Below are 22,042 nucleotides of genomic sequence, written 5' to 3' on the forward strand. Positions count from 1 at the left end.
TCTTGAATTTATGTTTAAAGTACCTACTATCGGCAACAGTGTTAACTGCCCATTGATAGGTCATGTCGTCAGGCCATTTTGGTGTTATAATTTAAACATCACAGAAGTTGAGAAGTAGAATTACTTATTTTCTATATATTATAGACTCTTCGACTGCTTAGCTGGTGTGATTAGTAGATTAACAGCATAATTTTAAATATAGGGGTACTAAAACATTTATGAAGTTGGGAATAAAACACCAAAAATAATTGTCATTTTTTAATCTTAAATAAATGATGTTCTCTATTATATTATTATACATGTTACAGTAAATATTATCTCGTTTGTCTATTTCACAATTTTAAGTAGCACAGACTCGCATCCATTAATCTAAAATTAAGTATCCATCCTCAAATGAGATCAGTCAAGTTATTTAATAATAACAATAGCACTAACAATTTTCATCCGTCACATTATATCAATCAATATCGTGTAATTATTTACATAAGTACTTATCGATACAGCTAGATTATTTTTGTACAAAATGAGCATTCATTTGTTGCTATGAGTGTGGCTTGAACCTTGACATGTAAAAGTCGCAGTCGGGGCAATACAATGCCGGTGCGCTGATAAACTTTTTGCGACACAGATTACACGGGGCTTTGGGCATTGCCAGGCCTACATTCCCCGGGCCTTCCCCACTAGACATGTTCGGGTAGTTCCCATTCATCTGTGGAGGCACCGGGGACTCCGTGCCACCCTTCGTGCCGGGTTCAAAAGACACGGACTTCTTCTGTATCTGTTTGGGAGCCGGCTGATACGCATAGTGATCTATCGTATCTATACTCCCGGGGTTGTCCATGTTATTACCAGGATTATACGCTCGCTGTTGTTGGGAGTTTGCGTAATGGCGCATTTCTGAAGCTCGCTGATTGGAGCTGTCGTGGTAGTTCGTCATTTTCTGGTAGGTGCCATTGTAGTTGTCGACGGGTATTTCCCCGTGCGGCAGCGGAACTCTCTGGTAGGGGGAGGGAGCCGCGCTGTAGTGGTTTGTACTATTGGAATTCACCGGGTAACGACTAGAGTACTCGGAGCTGGCGTAGCTCGTCGGTGGGTTATGGTAGGCCGGCGAATTGGTGGGCACGCTTTGGTACGGCGAGGGATTGGGCTGAACATTCGGGTACTGCCGGCCGGCATTGTAGCTGTTAGTGTGTAATGAGGGCGCCGCGGAGTGCTGCGGCAGTCTGTGGTAGTAAGCATTGTTCTGCGCTTGATTTATTTGGTGAAGCTGACTCGGTGGGTGCGGGTACGTGTTAGGTACACTTCGCTGCAAGTTGTTGTGCTTCGCTTGGTAAGCGTGGTTGTGCGCCGTCGGAGTCAACCTATTCGCGGGATTTTGACTAAAGTTCGGTGGGCTCGCGCTATGGTTTTGGTAGACTGACGGTGGCTGGTGGTATGGTATCGGATTGGAGGGATTTTGAGCTGAGTTAGATGGAAGCGCCTGATAAATTTGATTGTTGCTCGGGTTGCTTTGATTCATAATCGTTTGCACGGGAGCCGTTCCATAAACGCCTGTATTCTTTTGGGCGTTATACTGCTGTTGAGGACGAGTCGGGGCGCTCTGATACGCAGGGTACGTATTCTGTAACCGCACGTAGTCCGTGTGGCTACCATCGTTGGGCACAAATGAGTTTTGGGAGAGCGATGATATTGTCGACCGCGAAGACTGGCTGTCGAAAGAGTCCTGGCGCTGTAGCGACGGCTTTTCCGACTGCAGCGGCATTGTCGTTAGTTCGGGCTTATTCATCGCCGACTTCAATACCCTCTCTAGAATAGGGTTAGGAATATAACTATCGTCCTCTTGATCTTCTGCTGTCGATACTAAGATAACTTGATCGCAGAAAGATACCGATTTCTTCTTAGGCTTTGAACGATCATTGTAGGACATGTTGTTGCTAGTTTTCTGATCGTTGTAATCTTCTTCTATCTGTTTAGGATCAATGGAAGATGATGACGCTCGGCGATTGTATAAAGAATTGGATTGGTTGGAGCAATTGATGACATCCCTGTTTCCAGACATTCCAACGAATCCAATGTGTGTCCTGTCCACATCATGGACAGTGTTTTCAAATCTAGAGGCGATACTTCTCACATTGTTGCTAAGATTTTCTACAGTATTCGATGATAGCTGGCCTTCTATCGATCCCGATCTTTTCAACTTGAGAGCAGCTTGCTTGGCCTGTAGTTCTCTGAGCCACGTGTCACCAGAAGTGTTGATGGCTTCCATCTGATTTAGCTTGGCTATGCTCTCCTCGTTCCTCAGAATTTGATTACGTTTTTCTTGGAGTTGTGCCAGTAACGAGCCCTTCGGTATTTCGACTTCATTATTATTCGCCACATCGATTTGTCTCGAATGCTGAATATTGTTCAGTTCATCTTGAAGCGGAGTCAAATCGAGTGGCGGAGGCGGAGGTGGGAACTCCTCGCTCGGTTGCCGAGAGTGGTTGACCGAGTTCATAGGGCTAGGGTAAGGCGGCAACTCGAACATTTGCGGCGATCTCCGCATGGGCATGGCACAATCAACTACATCGACACCGTTGTCGAAAGCGTTACTCAAATTCTGAATATTATTGTGAGAAGGCTGTATGTTCTGCATGATGTCTCTCTTCACTGGACTTTGCTCCTGGTGAATCATAGCCTTTGTCACGACGGTGTGGAAGTTTTGGGGTGGCGAGTCATCTAGCCTGTTGTATTGGTTTACAGGTTTCCCGTCGTAGGTAGAGGGTAGAAACGGTAACGATTGAGGTTCCTCGCCAAACTGTTCAGAGAATCCACCATCTTCCTCCATGTCCTGCGAATACCCGTATTGAGGCGCTTCGCTGGGTAACGGCTGTGGAGGGCGCGACTGAATATCATGATCGATCACTTCGGAATCAAACTTAGGCCCGCTAAGCTGGGAAGTGGTACGCTGCGGCAGCGGCGGCGGCACTTTGCGAATCTTCACAGCGCTGCCGTGGAAGCTCTTTCTCATCAACTTGCTCCTCTCCAGATTAGGATTGGTGCCGCTCGCTGCCGAGTATTCTAAATGACCTTCAGATAAGTAGCCGCTCAAATTGGATTTATCGTCACCCTTTCTCCTACCTACGTCGCCATCATCTACCGAGGACACTCGTTTTTCTTTACTGACTTCATTGTTGCCATCAGCACCCTCAGTCAAGTCAGGCATCGACCGGTTTTTTCTTCGAATCAGTCCACCCATTAACAGCTTTCTCCTGATTTTGTGCTGCTTTTTGTTTGCTTTCTTGTCTTCGGGAGCTTCCTCTTTCTTTTCAGTGGCAACCGGAGCCTCCTTCCGGGCTCGGCCTCTATCTTCACTTCGAGACCGCTTTTCTCTAACTTTTTCTTCCTCACGGGACTTGTGTCTCGGGGGACGCTCCCGAGGCGGGCAATCGATATCATCATCGATACATTTAGACTTCTTCGATGATCCTTTCTTCTTGGGCAGCGTTGCGTATATCTCTATCGTAGTCGGAGTCGATTCTAAGCCTCCTTTGGTGTTTCTCACGGGGACCGTCTGCTGCGATTCAGTCATCCTCATCGCACCAGCCATTCGCCTTTGAAGACTTCGCGCTCGCATGATGCAAGTGTTGTGCTTCATTCGGGCGAAAGTCATCGTGTGAGCGTTATTGTAGGACTCGTCCATCGCCGCGCTAGCTTTGGCCGCCGCGGCTTCGCACAGCGACAGAGCTCTTTCGAAATCAGCAGCATTTTCGGCTTGTCTAGATTTATCTAGAAGCAAATCTACCTCCAAGCATAGTGCTTTGCAATTATCGACCGTTTTTAGCTCGGGAATCTGCATCATGGGATGATTGTGCCGGAGAACTTGCTGGAAGGGCAAGCTGTCGGTCGACGACAGGGAGTACGAGTCGTAGCCGGCGTCGCAGGAGCCGCCGCTCGAAAGTTCCCCTTTGCGCGTGGGGCTGCCGGGCACGCTGCCCGGTCCACGGCCCTTGGTATACATGTAGGGGCTCTCGAACGTGGAGGACGAAGCTGACGACGCGCTATTTCTGTCTCCGCTCCAATTTCCCGAGTCGCGTCTCGCCCGCGGGCGGTCGGCGGTATCGGAGCCTGAACCGGTGCTCAGACTGCGGCCAAGCTGCGTGCGGCGGTTGGCTTCCAGCATGTTCTCGACGGCTTTCCGGCTGACGTAATCATTGTCGTTATCGGGCCCGGGCGTGACGGCGCGGCGCGCGAAGCCATTGTTGGGACGCTCGGGCGCAGGCGTGACAGCTCGGCGCGGTTCCGGCGCCGGGAACGGGACTATATCCTTCGGCGCATATCGCGTGTCACAGGGAGTTCCGTCGACGGCCGCATACAGTAGCAGGAGAGGTTGGAATCGTCCTCGCCGGCATTTGTCAACGACGTGCGCCCACTCAGGACCGATTTCTTTAACGTCGGCGTCGTCGAAGTAGATCCAGAGACGGAGCTTGCTGTGGAAGAAGAAGGTGGAGTAGTGCTTCCCGTAGTAGGTGACGAGGCCGACGAGGCGGTGTTGCGCGCGCGCGGCCCAGGCGCGGTCCACGCACTCGTGGAAGGCATCAGAAGGCAGAAGTTCGGTACCGAGGGCCGCGTATACGGCGGCAACGTCTTCGGCGGCCGGCCGCTCTGAATCCCACACCATGCCGATGGATATCACTTCAGGCCGGTTCATCAGCGTCCGGCAGATCTGGATTTTGGCTCCGCAGGCGTTCTGGAGAAGAAAAAAGGGAACAATCTTAGTCCAATTGCTTTGTAGTCACCTATGCTAGGTCTAAAAACAGTGTACACATCAAGGTACTAAGGTGATAAAAACAGTTAGGAACTTACCGGACAATCTCTGATATCTCCCATGCCGCCAGCCTTCTTGAGAAGCAAGCCGAAGCTGTCACCATGCTCCCCCAACGCCGCCTGCGTCGTCAGAGCCGTCGCTGACACGTAATGCACCATCTGCGAATGACACAAAGGTAACTTTAGCAATCGTATAGCTGTAACATTCCTTAACAAACTTAAAGGCTAACTGAAAAAAGATTTATGGAGTCCCTTTAGCTGTTTCAATTTGCAGTTTCGTTGATTAAACCGTGTTTATCGCCTTCATTGCCTTGAGACTTTACAAGTGGCTCAATTCTATATCTCACACGCTTGAAATACGAAGTGCTCGATGGTCCCATTTTATCGCTTAATCGTGGCATCGTGCAGTCTCTAAGTTATTTTGTTTGATGCTATCATTTATTTCAAGAAATTGCTTATTCGTGCAAAATCAAGTAACTCGATTAAACCGGTCCAGTTGGACTGGAACTCGATAGCATGACTTCATAAAATTCTGATAAATTAAACTTGAATAATAAAATACGTCTTTTTTCAGTTTAATGATGATGTAAGACGTTGTGTCTGTTTTTTCTTACTTTATAACAGGAAACAGTAGACATCTAGACTTCCAAATGTGTTACAAGTTTTATAATATTTTGAATATCATTAAGTAGCGTCTGTTCATAATGTCTCAATCAAGAGTGCAGATGCAATATATGAAGAAACCAGAAGTCTCAGATGGGACATAAAATTAACACTAAGGTCTTCTTTCCCGTTATTATATTGTGAACACAGTTAACAAGAGGTGCATTTTCATACCTACCTACCTATAGTTTGAGACTAAAAATTTGGAGGGTCAATTTACCTGTGTGTAAGGCAGAGGTTCGCTTGTAGCTTGACAGGCTCCACAAACAGACTGTTCCACGAGCATCATCGCGAACTTTCTGTGAGGGACGCAGTGCGGCGCCCTACACGCGTCATCTTCTCTTCTATCAGCACTGGCTGCTACGTGTGCGTGGACTCTTAGTAAGAGGTGTTCGAAGCACTCGCTGGCATCGGCCATGCAGCCGAGTTGGAAACGGGCGCCGACGCCGCCCAGCGCCCGTCTGAGGCTGTCGGCAGCGGGCGCGCGCTCTGAAGACCATTGTAGCTGCGTGAAGAGCTCCTGTTGACAAAGAGAAGATGCTGTTAGCATTAAATTCATAATATTCAAAGCTTAATTAAAATATTGCCGCCTTTCGCCGTTCGGTATTGACCGGCCCATTGGGGCAAGTAAGTAAGTTTCTCTACGTCAACATTTTTAATGCTATATAATGTGTGGCTTGTGGATATAATAACACAATGTTGTCATAATAAAATAATATGTGTCATTGTCATAATAAATTAATTATTAAAACAAGAATGCAGACAATAATATCACTGGATAAGATTGTGGCTGGTTGGTTGTGTTGTGCATTGCACTGAAATTGTCTATGCATGTAATTTGTATAGTAAACAATATCTCTCGATACCAAACGTATTTGTGATGACATCGTCGCCAAATATTAGCTTTATCGGGGACAAGGCACAAACATTGATTCTGCTAAAAGGTTGAAAGGAAAAAGGCGCGGAGCCTCAAAAACAGGCTGCCCACGAAGAAAGTTTGACCAGATATGCCGTTATATGATTTTGAATTTTAAATTGCGGCCCGTAAGTTCGAGAGTCGGCCGGGGAAGGCGGGCAGACCGGTATGGCACGAATAGGTCACAAGCGCCGTGACCTGCGGTGATGCTGTTGTAGACGTTTGCTGTTTTTGTGACTTTCGTAATCGTTTCTTGGATGGTGTTGTTGCCCTTGCGTCGTAGTTTAGCGCCTCTGCAGGTGCACGTACCATTTTGGACTCTATCACGCATATGAGATGTAGTTACAAGGTCTATTTACTGACGCGTTGGAGTCTTTTTGAAATTTTAATGACCAAAACACGAGGAAGGCTTTTATCATAGTCCCTTTTTTCGCAATTCGCTATTAATAAAGTACTCTTATTAATTTGTTCTGGGCTAAATTGTCACTAAAACCAATCGTTTCCACTTTCATTCTTTTGTTGGTATAATTAGCGTGAGTTCAAAACGAATCGTTTCCGCCATGATAAATGTCATTGAGCAAAACCAACAGTCTTGCGGCGCCCGCGCAGGGTTCATTAGTGCGGGTAATTGATGATCCGCTATCACGCGTCGCTCTCACAGCATCAATGGGGAAAATTGTGATTTATTGATATTTTTCTTTATAAAACGCGGCGAAATGTCATCATTCATTAGAATCGTTTATTAATGGTGCGATTGTTTTGTAAAATAAACTCTACTAACTGCTCTGCGTGCGTGAATATTATGCGGCGGCGGCGCTAACTACACTCTTGCACCAATTCTAAGGAACTTTACAAAAACAAAGATGAGCTAATTTATTCTGCAGCTCCATGTCTAAGAACAAGTTGTTTTTCTTTCATTTCCTAACAAGGCATTTTCACGTGGAAGGAAACGAGTCGGAACGGTGCAGCACCCAGGTGGCTTTAGTGGCACACCGCTGTGAACCGCGCTCCCATTGTCTCGTGAGAAGTGCACCGCTCCCACCGTGACCCGGCTTCTTGCGATTTCTGATCGCCTGGTACAACAACATCAAAACCACATGTTTTGCCCCCTATTTCTATGCACATAAAGCTCTCTATTTCCACTTTTCACCGTAAAGTGCACATCGAGAAAAGCAATTGTTGATCGGTGGAAATCTTCATGGCTACACAAGTACACATGTTTTGCTTGTGGAAACTGACATAAATATACTCTAGGAAACACAGAAAAAGATCGCATGTGAGTCACCTCAGCTGTAATTTCCTTGTAAAACTTAGACTGGGGTTTGAACCGATTTAAAAGATATCTTAATGATAGGTTAGGATGAACCTACCTACCTGCTACATTGAAGGGTTATATTTCCGGTTATTTTTTACAATAATTCCGTAACATATAGGTACAGGTACCTACTCAATTCTACATAAGCTGTTGTATAACCTCCGTTTTATTAGCGGGCATGTAACAGATATAAGATAGTCCTTAACATAATCAATACGTGATCCTTTTATTCTCTGTACACGACTGTAATATGAATAGTATATTTATTGTTAATTCGTCACGAAATTTCCTTTAAGAGTCGATAGAGAATTCAGGCGGCGAGCTAGGCCGGAGGAGTGCGCTCGCGCATGCATACGAAATCAGTACGTTAAGTATTCTCGACAAATTGCCTTTGGAGGCTTCGACAATGCTGGGGTCAGCGACGGGCCGTCCATGATAAACGATAGGACAACTGTAATGGAGATATTGGAACGTATTGTTCGTTGGCTATTTTAAAGAGCATTTTTGTCGACCAATTCTATTTCATAAGAATAAAATACTAACTTACTTGTATTCTTACCAACTTAAAGCAACATGATTAAAAGACGTTTATTTTCACAAAAAGATTTGATACAGACTCTATCCCTCTATGCAACTTGCAAGTCTTCCAGTGACTTGGCCCACTTTTAGCTTGGTCCACGGGCCCAGTAGCCGGATTGATATTTTCAATATTTTTTCTTCGGGCAACTGGCCCACTCTAAGATTATAGAGCACCTCAGAATATGTTATGACGAAGAAGATATAGGTACTTCAAAGCAATCGCTTAGTTAGTACCAAAAAACTTCCTTATCCATTGATCAAAGATTCTGACATCATTGTTATTTTTAACTTCAGTTCAAGATTAATTAACCATAATTGACCGCCGATTCGTTTAGGCAATTTGCTGATTGATGCTAATTTCCACCTTAATTGAACAATTCACTATAACAACAGGAAAAAACAATGAAAGTGGAAACTTGGAAAGTCATTATGGAATTGATTGAACAATATGAGTTTTGTATACCTACTAACAATTAGGTAATACGAGCTTAGTACTTTGTCTTCACTCACATTTTAATGCTAGACTTCGTAATTACTATTTAGTAGACAACTAGCTTTCAATTAAGCGAACGGCTATCTGCAATTTAACGATGGTTAATCGATTGAAATTTAAATTAATCGATTCTTGTTACTGGCGATTCTGCATGCACTCGATTTATGCATCAAGATTTGATGGAATGATTACGGGAAATATTATTAAGCGGACAAAGTAACTAAGTGATGGTCTATCCTAGGGGTTCCCAAACTTATTTTGTCTACTGCCCACTTTGAGAATAAATTAATTTTAGCGCCCCCATTTTTTCGCCTCCTTAAAAACGATTATAACTTCAAATGCCCCGATTTTTTTTTTGGTCTCTTACCGCCCCCCTTTAGACCTGCAGCACCCACAAGGGGGCGTTATCGCTCACTTTGGGAAAGGCTGGTCTATGGTTTATGCAAGCAAATTGCTTCGTTGATGTCTTTTGCTAGTCGTGCCACTTCGCGTGGTCGGGCAGTCATCAGTCAAACTCGACGTGCTCTCTTGTCTTAAATGAGGACAGTTTGTCATTATCATTAAAAATCCTGTGCTTAGAATAACTTTAGGTAAGATATGTGAGTCACATTCAAGTTATAAATACAAGAATAATGGCAGGTATTTTTCCGCTTACTGTTTATTAATAACTCAAGAATAAAATAACTTACTATGTTATTTGCTTTATGTATTACGGATTTTATATAAACAAAGAGCTGTTATTTATTATCAGAAATTCTTTAGCAACATACGTATTCGCTCTCTCACTACGTTACTGATGCTCCAAAAAACATAAGAATTTAACTTACTCTAAACAGCGATAATGTAGTCGGGCTGAGCAAGGAGTGGTCTTCCCTCCTCGCCGCAGAAGGTGGCCTGGACCTCGGAAGGGTGTTGTTCCTGACACCAGCCACCGAGCCGGTCATAAGCAGGTCTTTGGGAGGGAGCAGCTCCCGATCCCTCAGCCCCTCAATCTTCTGCTTCTGGATGGGGGCTTTGGTTTTCTCCCCATCATTCGTCTCCTTGCGTTTGTACCGAAACTTTATCATCTTGATGGCTTTGTCATCTCATTGAACCAACTGACATTTCACTGCCTCGTCACTACACTTTTTGTTTTATCATTTCGTTTCACTGGATCACACAAGACTAGTCCGCATCGCTCGCCAATCACGATTCAATCTTCAGCCGATAGAACAATAGCTGCGTGCTAAATATACATAGCAATAAGTAAACGAGACACGTACGTTTGATACACTCGAATTCCACGGGACTCTACTCGACTAGTGTTCGAAAACTTTTATAGTCAATACGAATGGAGAATGGTAATTTCGGCGCGAAAACCGCGCTACCTGCCGTGTTGAGCTTGAGCGCCAGGTGGCTAACAAAACTAACAACTGTCGTTACTCCACGCCACTCCAGTAATTAAGTATTAGGCGCCTCACAAATAACTTTAAAGATCACTTGATAACTTTCCGAATTAATACATTAAAGTTTAAAGTAGCTTTCGAAGTGTACGAACGGCGCGTAGAAAGCTTTCTTGTAGACTGACTGAACTGACACCGGCGCGGGGGCGGGAAACCCGAGCGCTGTCTACTCGTACCTTCCAGGTACCTACAGGTTTTTGTTAGCTATTGTTAACGTAGCTCACGTGGGCTCCGTGCTATCTCTTTCCCGCGTAACGAAAACCCCATAAGCCTCTCTCTATCTTACACGGCTACGCGACCGCTTTGTTTATGTTTCAATAGCGATAACCAAAGTAGAGTTCGGGTAGAGTTGTAAAACTTACGAAATGCATGTTTGCTTGGAACACGTGCGTTATACAGATGTGTACATAACTTTTTATCTCCCGAAAACAATAGTAACAACAAAATATTTTAGAAAAACGGACAATTGTTCCTTTATGACCAAAGAAAGGTTGTAAGATAAAACAGACATTGGCATTCGCTAATCGTGCAGTGTTGCAGATTACAGCCTATAAACATGGACGTTTTTACGACCTTCAAAGAATAAAAGGCCACAATATACCACAGTTTGTCTTATTTTATGTCCAAGAATCTTTGTAACCCCAATGACTCATGTGTCGAGAATGTGGGGGAAGATTTGACAAACAAACAAATTAACCCGTCAAATATTACCATATGATGGATCGAATATTTTAAATTCTCGCTCAGACGGCTGATTGTAACACTTGAAGGTTTTATTTTAACATGAATGAACTTTCTCAACGTGACTCAGTTCTTAAGTATGTCGATGTTATAAAATGTGTGGTCAGTTTCCTCTTCGAGTATCGTGTAGTATAAACTCATGCTTTTCGAAACACGTCATTTCGGTTAGTTTCACAGGCACTTGAAGATTTACTTACAATTTACGCGTCAATTTTATTGCGGCGTGAACGAATCTATGGCTTGTATTATAAAACGACTAGGTATAAAGAAGTTGTAAAATCAATTTTTTTACTTGAAAAAGCCAAGTTTCGTTCTCGTGATACGGGCGTATGAATCGTTCTTTTGCTCTAAAAAGGTCGGTAAAACAAAACGGACGCATTTATTGGATTTAGGCCCACTAATCGCGAGTTGCTTGTTGATTCATGGCATTACGTGTTCGCGATTTGCATAACTTTATAGCCGAAATCCGCGGATTTATTTCTTAGAACTATACGTTTAACGGGGCGTTCAAATGTCCGTATAAGGAAAACCGTAAAAAAATTGTGCCTACGCGCAGGCAAATGAATGCACGAGCAAAGAATGCTGTCGAGTTCCTGCGGCCAAGAATGTAGTTCTAGAAGCAAAGGTGCACTGCGTTAAATAAAGTCACTATTTAATGCATGTGATCCAGCCGGTTTCCATACAAGGAAGTTTTACTCATTCAAAGCGCCAATAGTTTACATAGATTCTTCTATTAGCAAAGGGAAAAACTTGGCATATAAGCGGTGTCGCTAGTTACTAATAGGCGATGCGAAATTTCTGCCAATTCAGTGCAAAAGTCAACGAATTTCTGAAAAACAAAAAACTTAGAAATCATGTAAAAATAAAGACGCAATGATATCAATAGAGGCGTGTGCGCAGGCCGTGAGAGGTTCTCACATGGCGCCGCGATCCAGTTACACCGCGCCTAACTGACGACTGTGAGAAATACGCCATTTTATTAGATTCACTTCCCGCTTCATTCAAACTGAGTGATAAACTTATAAAAAGTTAATAATATACCATGAGCTCTTTGCAAAAACAAGTGACTGGAGGAAAAGTAGAAGTTTAGGTCTTAATTGTAGGTGGTAAATGGTAAAAGATGTTATTTCTGCATGATTTAAGTAATGAACTTTAAACAGTAACTGCTGCTTTTAAAACGCTACAAAGTGCATGATAGCCATTAGGGCGCTATTTTAAGTAGAAGAGCTACTTAAAATAGCGCCCTATGGTCACAAACTAGCACAAATGTCTTTGATCCACTACCGTCACAACCTTTCCTCCTATTTCGGCAAGCAGTTTCGTCACTGCCCCGGACCATTCAAGAGGCGGATCCTCGTATCTGAGATCGGTTAGTCATATTCTTGCGACAGAGACCTTGCTAAGACCAAACCTTTTCTCGGAAACTCTGAAAAGAGTTGCCATTCTCACGATTTTTGTGTTCGTAAGACAATTGTTTTAATAGAAGCTTTGTCAGCGGCACTCGGTGGAGATGCTATTGTGATTTACTTTTAATATTCTTCGTTTCGTAAAAGTTATTTTAGCCTCGTTTGTTGATATAATTTCTAAAGATTTTTTATGCTAGTAAATTGTAAATCCTAATTCAATAGTAATGAAGGTACAACGCAATCAATTGTCATTAGGTCATCCTTATTATCTCTATTCTGCAGAATTCAACATCACCCATGGTAAACCTATCAAGAAGTGCAATTTGCCTTCAAGTTTGATTAGGATTCACACATTCATAAATATAGTTAATGACACAATATGTGGTTGTTATTTATTTAAACAAGGACATAGCAGAATATCGTGATGTAGTAATTAGGCACAGATAAGATTGATTGCTTTGACTTATTTCCAACCAATTAGATATGTACAATTAAAAGTACTATTAAGCCCAATGTCCAATATGGAGCTTGCAATTTATATTCAGAAACCTTTTGACATTTCCTGATACCTGTTATTAAGTCACAAAAGGTCTACACTATAATATAAGCGAGTACCGAGACAAACTATTACGTGAGCGGGTAAAAGTCTATAGCGAGAAGTGGCGCTATCGACAATCGCGAGAAGTGAACTATAGTTTCGCGCATCAAAGTGTGATGAACTCTCGCAACCGAGATTGAAGCATGTTATCGCGCTAATCGATTTTCTGTGTGCAATGACTAATTGAATTAAGGCAATAAACGATTATGCAAGGTGATAAAGAAAAGTAGATTTAATGAAGATATTGGTTTTGGTTATTGTAAAGAACTATTTACCTTGGGCGAGCATTTTGTCGCGGTCAATCGGTAATGCGGTGAACTCTCGATTTGATTGGTAGAGTATTTGAATACAATGACAAACTTGAATTAACCGATTAGAAATGTAAGTAACGATCTGCTACAGAGGTATTATATGTCCAGATTGGATTTTGGATCTATGAAGCAATTTGATAGAGACCTTAATAAATCCTAATGAATTCAAGAGTTTACCCGCGGAGTCAGGGAATTCAAGAACCGCATTTAAGATTTAACTTAGCTGGGCAAATTGAACATTAGTGATCTTTTATCGTCGATGAGGCCTAATTAAATAGATTTGGCAGTAAGTCAGGCCTAATGTGAGCCAGTTCCACTTTCAGACAAGTGTCTCGGTGCAGGTAACCGTGGGAGGGGACCGCATTACGGAGGACAATGAGGCTGGGTGACAAACAACTGGCGTGGGTGTTCGCGAATGTTTACACGTATAATAAAGACAATGCCTGGTCAGGGCTGCCAAAGACAAAATATCCTGTGTGCAAAGTACCCATTAAAGAGTAAACAAACACATGCTTTGTATCATAAACGTGTCAACATTGTCGTTCTTGTAGGTGACTATAGTTCTTGTAAAGACTATGGTAGATCTTCAAATAAGGTTTGAATGCAACGAAATCCTGGAATACGTTGCTTGCTTGACTGATTTGGTAAGTTATTGACTTGCTAAAATCAATAGCTCATATTCGAACCACCCATTGCTGTAATGTAGAAAATATTGCTTTATTAGGGTGCCGGCAACCCTATGGCTACCGAATAATAGCGTAATTAGTGACGCATTACAACAACTGTTCCATGTAGAGGCGTCAAGTTGCTGGTAGCGTCGCTATCGTTACGAAAAATAGATTAGACACGATCCTGATGCACATTGCAGAGCCTATGTTGTAATACATAGGCTAGACTAAGGCATATAGCCGGCTTTCAATCTGAATTTTCCACTATGATTATGCCAGTGAAATCTAACCAATTATGTTAAGTGTGTCAAACCACCTAATTGATTTCAGTAGTTTCGCAACAAAACACAACCAATTGATTATTTCAATACATCGAACCGCTTGACCCTGAAATGCGCCGTTCTCGTTTACTTATTGCAATAGGTACTTGTTAGACGAAATTTAAATAATCCATGTATGTATATTTAGTATGCCTTAGAGCCGTCGTAGACAAGGCGAACAACAAACCACTTCACTGCACGAAGTCACTTCCAAAGATTCCAATGCGCAGATACAATCCCGATCACTTGATTAATAAATGGTAATGATTGTCACTGCACTGTAAGCACTTCACTGGCGAATCCGCTGAAAGGCGATTTCAGCGGATACTGCCGTGTGTTTGTTTGTCACCGATTTGTTATCGAACAATGTAAGATCGAGCGTCCACCCGCGGCGGTAGTGAGACGGCGTGTACGCAGCGAGCGTAGTGACAGGCTGCGCGAGAGTGTGCGACAAAGATAAGCGACGGAGGCTTTGGCGCCAAGCCGCCCGCGCGTGGGTGCGAGCGAGACGCAGCAGAGGTTCATGTGGGGGTCCGGTTACGTATTTTCTTGATATAAACTTATAGCACAGATTAAAGCTTTTCTAGAGCTTAATCCCAATTAAGTAATTCGCATTTTCTTGTGCATGTGTGGCAGAAAATCATTAATGACGTTACTATAGGTAAGTTTAGATTTGGAAAGTACATAATTACGGTGTCTGAGGAAGGCCTCAGTTCTTTTTCAAAAGCTGCTCATGGCCATTTGAATAATGAGGTCAACGAGTGAGCGAATTAAATGACTTTGCCATTTAAATGTGTTCAGCAGTAAGTAGGTTATTCAAATGTGATTTATGGAAATCAACGTTACTTATACGTTTTTAACTAGACTCAAAGCTTTTTATTGTCACTTGACTTGTATTGTATTGTCACCGTTGATCCTAACAAGATTATTTTAGACAGATTTGAGCACTGGCCTGCAAGTAATTAAGACTCGTGCTAAGCCGGCTAGGCACACACAGTGCCTATCTATAGTACTTAGTTCTAAGCTCTACCGGAGCATCGACCGAGCGGCCATCGCGGCGACAATCTCTGTGTTGGTCACACTTCGATTTCATAAAGCGTTCTTAGAAACAATTGTGTAACGTAATGACACAGAAAAGGTCTAATGAGTTGAACTTTAAAATCGGATCGGGAACAGATTAGAGATTAAAGTGCAGTGCTCTACCTAAATGGTAGCTGTGTACATTAAAAGATTAATTGAACCCAGTTTGTTTTATAGCAATTTAAGGAAAGTTATTTATTACCTCGATTAATGGTAACTGCTTTTGATTATTAAGGTACTTACTTAAATATGCAAACAAAAACTAACCAAACTAAAAACGACACCTCATATTAACGCTCTTAAGAGAGTAATAAGAGACCTCATCCATTGAGGATGTTCGCCATTATATTAATGAGATGGGCAAGCAAACCGGATCTTTAATTCGTCGTGTATCATATCACATTAATAAAGAACTGAATAGGTCGTCGAGTTCACGGGCAGCCGTTTCTGCAACCCGACGCGGGCGCATCCAGGCGTGACGTCGCGTCACAGTGATAACGTAATGCGATGCCGTGTTATCATGTGATGCATTTCTTCCCACTAACGGTAAAGGAGATAGGGTCGGGTTATCGTTCGTGCTACTTGTCTTGAAATTAAGGTGTCGACACAAGTAACGGTTAACTTGAGAGGATAATTAATGCGATTGTGCGGTTATTAGACTGACATTTATTTTAAAGCAATGGATTGCAATTTGTTAACTATATGTAATTAGTTGATTCAACCTGTACTATTTTGTAATTATGCAATCACGTACGCGTTAATCGCATAATGTCGTTATGTGATTTACCAACGGCTAACGGATACCTAGAATAGTGTGGCTGTAGAGTATTTATATTATACAGTCAGTCATTAAAAGTAAATTAGAAATAAGTCGTTCTACCGTAAAGCTTAACTGAAATTGATTCCTGAAATCCTGAATTATAGCCTGTTGTTTTATTTTTGTGAGTTTCTCTGAAAACTGCCATCCATCCATTCTCACAATAACTTGTTTATACATCAATTCGCTTGTCCCTCACAAGTCTATCTGAATACCCATCACGGATTTATCGAATGTTTTGAATCGTTCAATCGATGTTGCTCACACAAGAGCTCGTTAGATGTTCAGCAATCGCTGGCAAATGTCAGCGTGCGTTTGCGCGTGTTTACGAAATAATTGCAGCCGACAGCGCTAAGCGTTCATTAGGGGGCGTCCATAAATTACGTGAGACAATTTTGGCTATTTTTCAACCCCCCCGCCCCCCTTGGTGAGATTTGGTGAGATTTTGCCTGACCCCCTCCCCCACCCCCTAATCTTACGTGATATTAAAAAAATATCAGAAATTTTCTTAATTTTGTCATTTATTCTACATTTTAGTATTCACACATGCAGCCGGAAGCATTGTTAGTTTTATTTGTTTAGACGGTATAGAATAAAATGTCATTATCATCATAGAAAATATAATTTTTTAGGGTCCCGTAGTCCTGACAAGGAACCCTTATAGTTTCGATATGTCTGTCTGTCCGAGGTTTTGCTTGGAAACTATTGGCACTAGAGAGCTGTAATTTTGTGGAGGTATGTATATTAATCACGCCGACAAAACGGTAGAATAAAATTTTGAAAAAACATTTTTTTAGGGTAGCTCCCCTACATGTAAATTTAAGTGGGGATGAATTTTTTTTCATCTTCTACACCATCGTGTAGGATATCGTTGGATGACTTAATTGGGGGTTTCAAAGACTATTTTTCGATTTAGGGATCCGTTTGCAAACTATTAAAGTTTAAAGTGCCAATTTTTGTTCGAGCAGGGCGTCCTCTAAAAACTAGACTGTTGGCTTGAAAAATCTGGAAAAATTCATAATAATACTGCTTTTATGAACTTTCAAGAAAACTATAACGGTTAGGGTAGGTCAGTTAGTTTAAGAGTAATAGTCATTCAAGTCATTTATTATAAATTTTCATATCTAATAAAAATTCCTTAGAAGAAAATATTAAAAGCGACTTAAGATGAAGTAATTGCTTGCTGCTGAAATTAATATATTTTGTTAACGACGGACAACTACGGAACCCTACACTGCGCGTGGCACGACACAAACTTGGCCAATTTTTTTACTTAAGATTTAAACCCAGTTTTCTGGCAAACTCTATTTCTTGCGGAAAAAATTACGTGATATTTCCTGAGACCCCCCCTCTCCCCCACGTGAGATTTAGTGAGGTTTTTGTTGTCCCCCTCCCCCCCCTAAAAGTCTCACGTAATTTATGGACGCCCCCTTACATGTATTATTGGCCCCATAAGTACTACTTGAAGCTAGGAAACTTAAGCTCTAAGCTCGGAGTTGTCATTATGTTTTTGTCCTTTCGGAGTGTGATTGAGGCGGTAGAAGCCATTATGGTACCTATGTAGCTGTATAGCAATTGAGCGTAAGGTGCATTGCATTTAGTTTGACATTTTATTTAATGAACTTTAAGCATATGACAAGACATTATTACTGTTACTTTCTGATGAAACTTATTGGTTAGCTACTATTATAAGCAAACGTCACAAAAAAGTGTTACATTCAAACAGGACCATATTTTTTTACTCAATGCGTCTTATAAATTTTCAATAAAATCAGGACAAATCAGTTAAACGAAACCGTACCTATAAATAAAAAGCCGATTGTGCACTATTGAATTGCGTCGACATACAAAACCGAGCGGGGGTGGAACTAATAGATGTCACACAAAAGAACTGTGGGAGACGTGCGCGAAAGTATGAACTTGATCTTAGAAAAAGTTTTTGTTGATCTTGGCCTTTGAACACATTAACGACAAAGCACCTGCGACTTCAGTTCACACGGAAACTAACATAAATTGCAGTTAAACGTCTTTGCCTCAGTGGCCACTCAATAGATGCCCTGCCGTCTTCATCAATAAATAATGACTTGGCCCATTGAGATTGTTAGAGCCTTGGTGTTATTTTCTTGCGTTAACTGTGAATATGTTGGACGTTAAACGTTGTTCAGATTATGACCTACGGGTTACAGTTTATAATAATGCAGAGATTAAAATTATTGACAGTAGAAAACAGAGTTTATTTTACTATAGGTAGGAAATTATTTGTATCTATATGCACACATTTGCATCATTTTCAACTGGATCATAATAAATATGATTAAAGTATCAAACCATATAATTTTCTGCTTGTTAAAGATTTATCGTTCACCAAATTACCGGTATCAAGTGATATTATGACGAATCGATTCCGATGCAATCGCAAATCGATTTTCGATGTCATCTCGATGTGTCGGCTTTCGTATGTGTCCGCGTCCCACTTATTCAACCTGTTCCAACCACTAACCAAACCTGAATATTCACTTATAATTAATCCACTGTTTTAGTGACAGGTTAATCGGTAATTTGGTTCGAGTTACTCGATACTTCTCACTGAATTACTGCTAAAGTTTCGTATAAAACTAATTAGAGCAACCTATTATCTTTAGGATTTATGATTATTGTAATGAGAACCTTGAGTTTCTTAAATTTTATAGAACTACATTTTCATCTTGAAGTTTCAAACTATCTTTATAGTTATAATTTCGAGTTTTTTTACAAAAACGTCTTCAGGGAAGTGTTTAAGGTGCCGCTAGCTCATGTTACGATAGACAAAAAAGCTTATAAATATCAAATGATGGAGTTTCGTCAACACAAACCTAGAGACAATTGCAGTAATTATAGACAACACCAAGCAATGGCATAACACCTTGCATTCCACAGCCCGGCCCCTTACCGCGGGTGAAGGTTGAAGGTAGAGTCGGATTCAGTAACAATAAAGCAATATTGCAGTACTGCAACTTCATTGCAAACAAGTTAAAGATAGAGACAATCTTGGAGCAGAGTGTACTTTTCTAATAATGCAATTTTTAAAAGCTTAAGTTTCCGCAACCAGAGCTTGAGGGCTTTTGCTCAAACTCGGTGATGTAAGAACTCCATTTACCACATTTTTTTTAAGTATTTGCCATTTAGTGGTTCTTTTAACTGCTTCTTAATTGCGAAGATTTACTTTAAGATAACCTATTGAATTTACAAAATATATAGGTACGAACATTTGGGTCAAATCGATGATCACGAATTAAATTACATATAAATAGGAGAACAGCTGCATAGCATGCTAACTAATATACCTACATTGATCAAGAAACCAGCTTTAGGTACCTATCCAACTGTACACTCAATAAAACATACAATGTAAATTAATAATACCTATTGATCAACCCTAATGTATCTTTCAGGCACATTTTACTAAACCAATAATTCTTGGTAACTTCCATAGCTAACTGCAACTTTGCGTAATATTGGCGTTCATTGTTTCACACGAACTATTAGTAACTATCAATTTAGTTCTTTACTGCTATAGTAACAATTAGGGGAAACAATGATGGGGGGAAATAACGTACCTAATGGGGGGAACGCATCTCACTTATTCCGAATGTGTGAAGGTCGATGTTGCAATGGAATATTTGTGGTAAACAAAACAATGAATAACATTTTAAGATGGAAAAACAAACGCAAATAAGAATAGCGATGACGAATGTTGATATCAAAACTACATTCTCTTTATGTTTGTTAGACAGAAGTCCTTTAACTCACCTTATAAGGTATTCATTTATGCAAATCTCAACACGTGTGAGCAAAAAGTAAAATAAGGAACTAGTAATCGTATAAACAGGCAAAATTTTAACATTATTAAAAAACTAACTACGGAAGGCTACTAACTAGGTTTGACTAGAAGCTCTACCGGACCGTAACTACTAAATAAAAATGTAAATAATAATGGATGTTACATAGCAATCATCCTTGACAGTAAAATAACAGAATGGGAAAAACAAATGCCGCTCGCGTGTGTCAGATGGCAATGACATGTGCATCGATGACTGACGTTCGGCACTTGCACAACACGCAGTGCGTACAATATGTTCGCACAATCTTGCGGTTGACAAATGCCTACACGTTTGCCGATAGTATAGCCCGACCAGGAACATAAAAACCCTCGCCATATTGCGGAAAACTAATGGTACTAATTTCTTTTAATGGCAACAGTAACTGAAAACTTCATTGACATGTCACCTTGCATGTCAGTCTATTGCTGTCAAAGTGTAAACAAACTTTATTTTAAATGTGCGCAATTGATTTTGTGAATTAAATTGCTAAAATATTTTTATAGTCGTGAAAGAAAAGTGGTTCACAATGTGTTAATGTATTTGTCGAAGAGAAATACTAAGGGTTCGGACAATATTTTCATTGAATAATGTTTCCGACAAAGGTTGTCAAATTGACTGACATGTTTATCGCATAGTACAGTCCACTATGAAAATTAGCTGTGGTTTGTTTCAACTACCTATTTTAAAAATTTTTGTCACTTTGTAAGTGTTGAATTTTATGGAATTGGGAAAGAAGTACCGAGTTTGAAGCGTTCATGAGCAAACATTGCAGTTGAATATTCAAGTTCTGAATTTGATTATTGATGAATAATAAAATAAATCCTACTAGCTCGATTGATGGTTTCATTTAATTTATTTAAACCAGGTTACCTATAATAATATTTTTTCGTTAATATATGAAAATATCAAATTAGCCCGTAATCCTGAATCCTGAATCCTGATACATAAAGTTAGCCTATTAATTTAACACAGGTACGACTGTACTCAGTGTTGCACTATCAAATGCAATTGACGCGCCTCTATGCCAGGGTTTTTATGTTCCTGGTCAGGCTATAAAGAGAATACAAACATAAGATGTGAAACATAAAATCAACAGAAACAAAAATCCTTCGTCAGTACAAAACGTTTAAAATAAAATAACACCTGAAGTCTGAACAAAGACAAAAACTGAAAATATCTTCCTGAAACAAAACGCTATCAAACGCCCGCATAGTCTAATTTCAATACCGCTGTATTTACCTACATTACCTTCGATTCAATAACGTTAACGTTATCTAACAGTAATAAAACGATTTCTTTTTAATATATTGCTCTTAAAAGTAAAAATAAAACAAAGATTCCCGCCCACACGGCTGCCTACACCTCTATGAGAACCCACGGTGGTGACTGTAGGGAGCCCTTAATTACTCAGTGAATCAAGTGGTAGATGGTCCCAGTGTGATATGACGTAATTCACCTTTATTTATGGTCTAGCACTCAACAGATTGGAAGGTGTCTTACCGATTACGGCGATTAGTAGGCAAATGCGTTCGAGATGATTAAGAGTGGAAAGCACGGGCATTTATTTGAAAGATATGATAATGCTAACGATGATCATTTGAGATTGAGGTTGAATCTACTTAATATAATGAGTAAGATTTAAAAAATAATCGTTAAATACCTTGTCAAGAAAGGAAACACATAATGGAATAACATTTCCCCTTTATTCGTGGCTAGAACTTTGAAAATTATTTTAGTCAAACATAGTAATCCCAAAGCTTTCAGCTATCCAAATATGAAGGAAACGCTTCTGAAAACACTTAACGCCACGAAAAAGGTACCTAAATATACAGATGGTACAAACGTGCCTAGTTTTTAATCTCTTTATTTAGAACCCTTTTAGTGCTAAATTCTTCACCACTATTATTTAGCGAGATTCTCAATCTTCAAAAATGTTTTGCCCTTTTCTTCTGTGGATTTTATCACTCTCATAGCTACTTCTTGCACAAACGCGTGCTACCTAAGCTAACAATCTGATCTGAATTTGT

The 22,042-nt window shown here is 40.9% G+C and overlaps 1 protein-coding gene across 4 annotated transcripts in view; it reads right to left on the bottom strand.

Annotated features, from left to right (window-relative positions):
* Positions 1–245: 245 nt before the first annotated feature.
* LOC135073780 (uncharacterized) overlaps positions 246–22,042 on the bottom strand; it is a 93,067-nt gene continuing 71,270 nt past the window's right edge. For 2 of the 4 annotated variants that reach the window (XM_063967952.1, XM_063967955.1), the window contains 3 exons: positions 5,690–5,989; positions 4,846–4,965; positions 246–4,729 (listed from right to left, as the gene is read on the bottom strand). In XM_063967952.1, the coding sequence (XP_063824022.1) occupies positions 542–4,729; positions 4,846–4,965; positions 5,690–5,989 (4,608 nt within the window). In that variant the 3' untranslated portion in view covers positions 246–541. Of the gene's footprint in view, positions 4,730–4,845; positions 4,966–5,689; positions 5,990–9,599; positions 9,998–14,445; positions 14,685–22,042 lie in introns of those variants that run through there. The other 2 variants (XM_063967953.1, XM_063967951.1) reach the window with 2 other exon arrangements.

The sequence above is a fragment of the Ostrinia nubilalis genome, chromosome 8 (genome assembly GCF_963855985.1).
Source record: "Ostrinia nubilalis chromosome 8, ilOstNubi1.1, whole genome shotgun sequence".
NCBI classification, from domain to species: domain Eukaryota; kingdom Metazoa; phylum Arthropoda; class Insecta; order Lepidoptera; family Crambidae; genus Ostrinia; species Ostrinia nubilalis.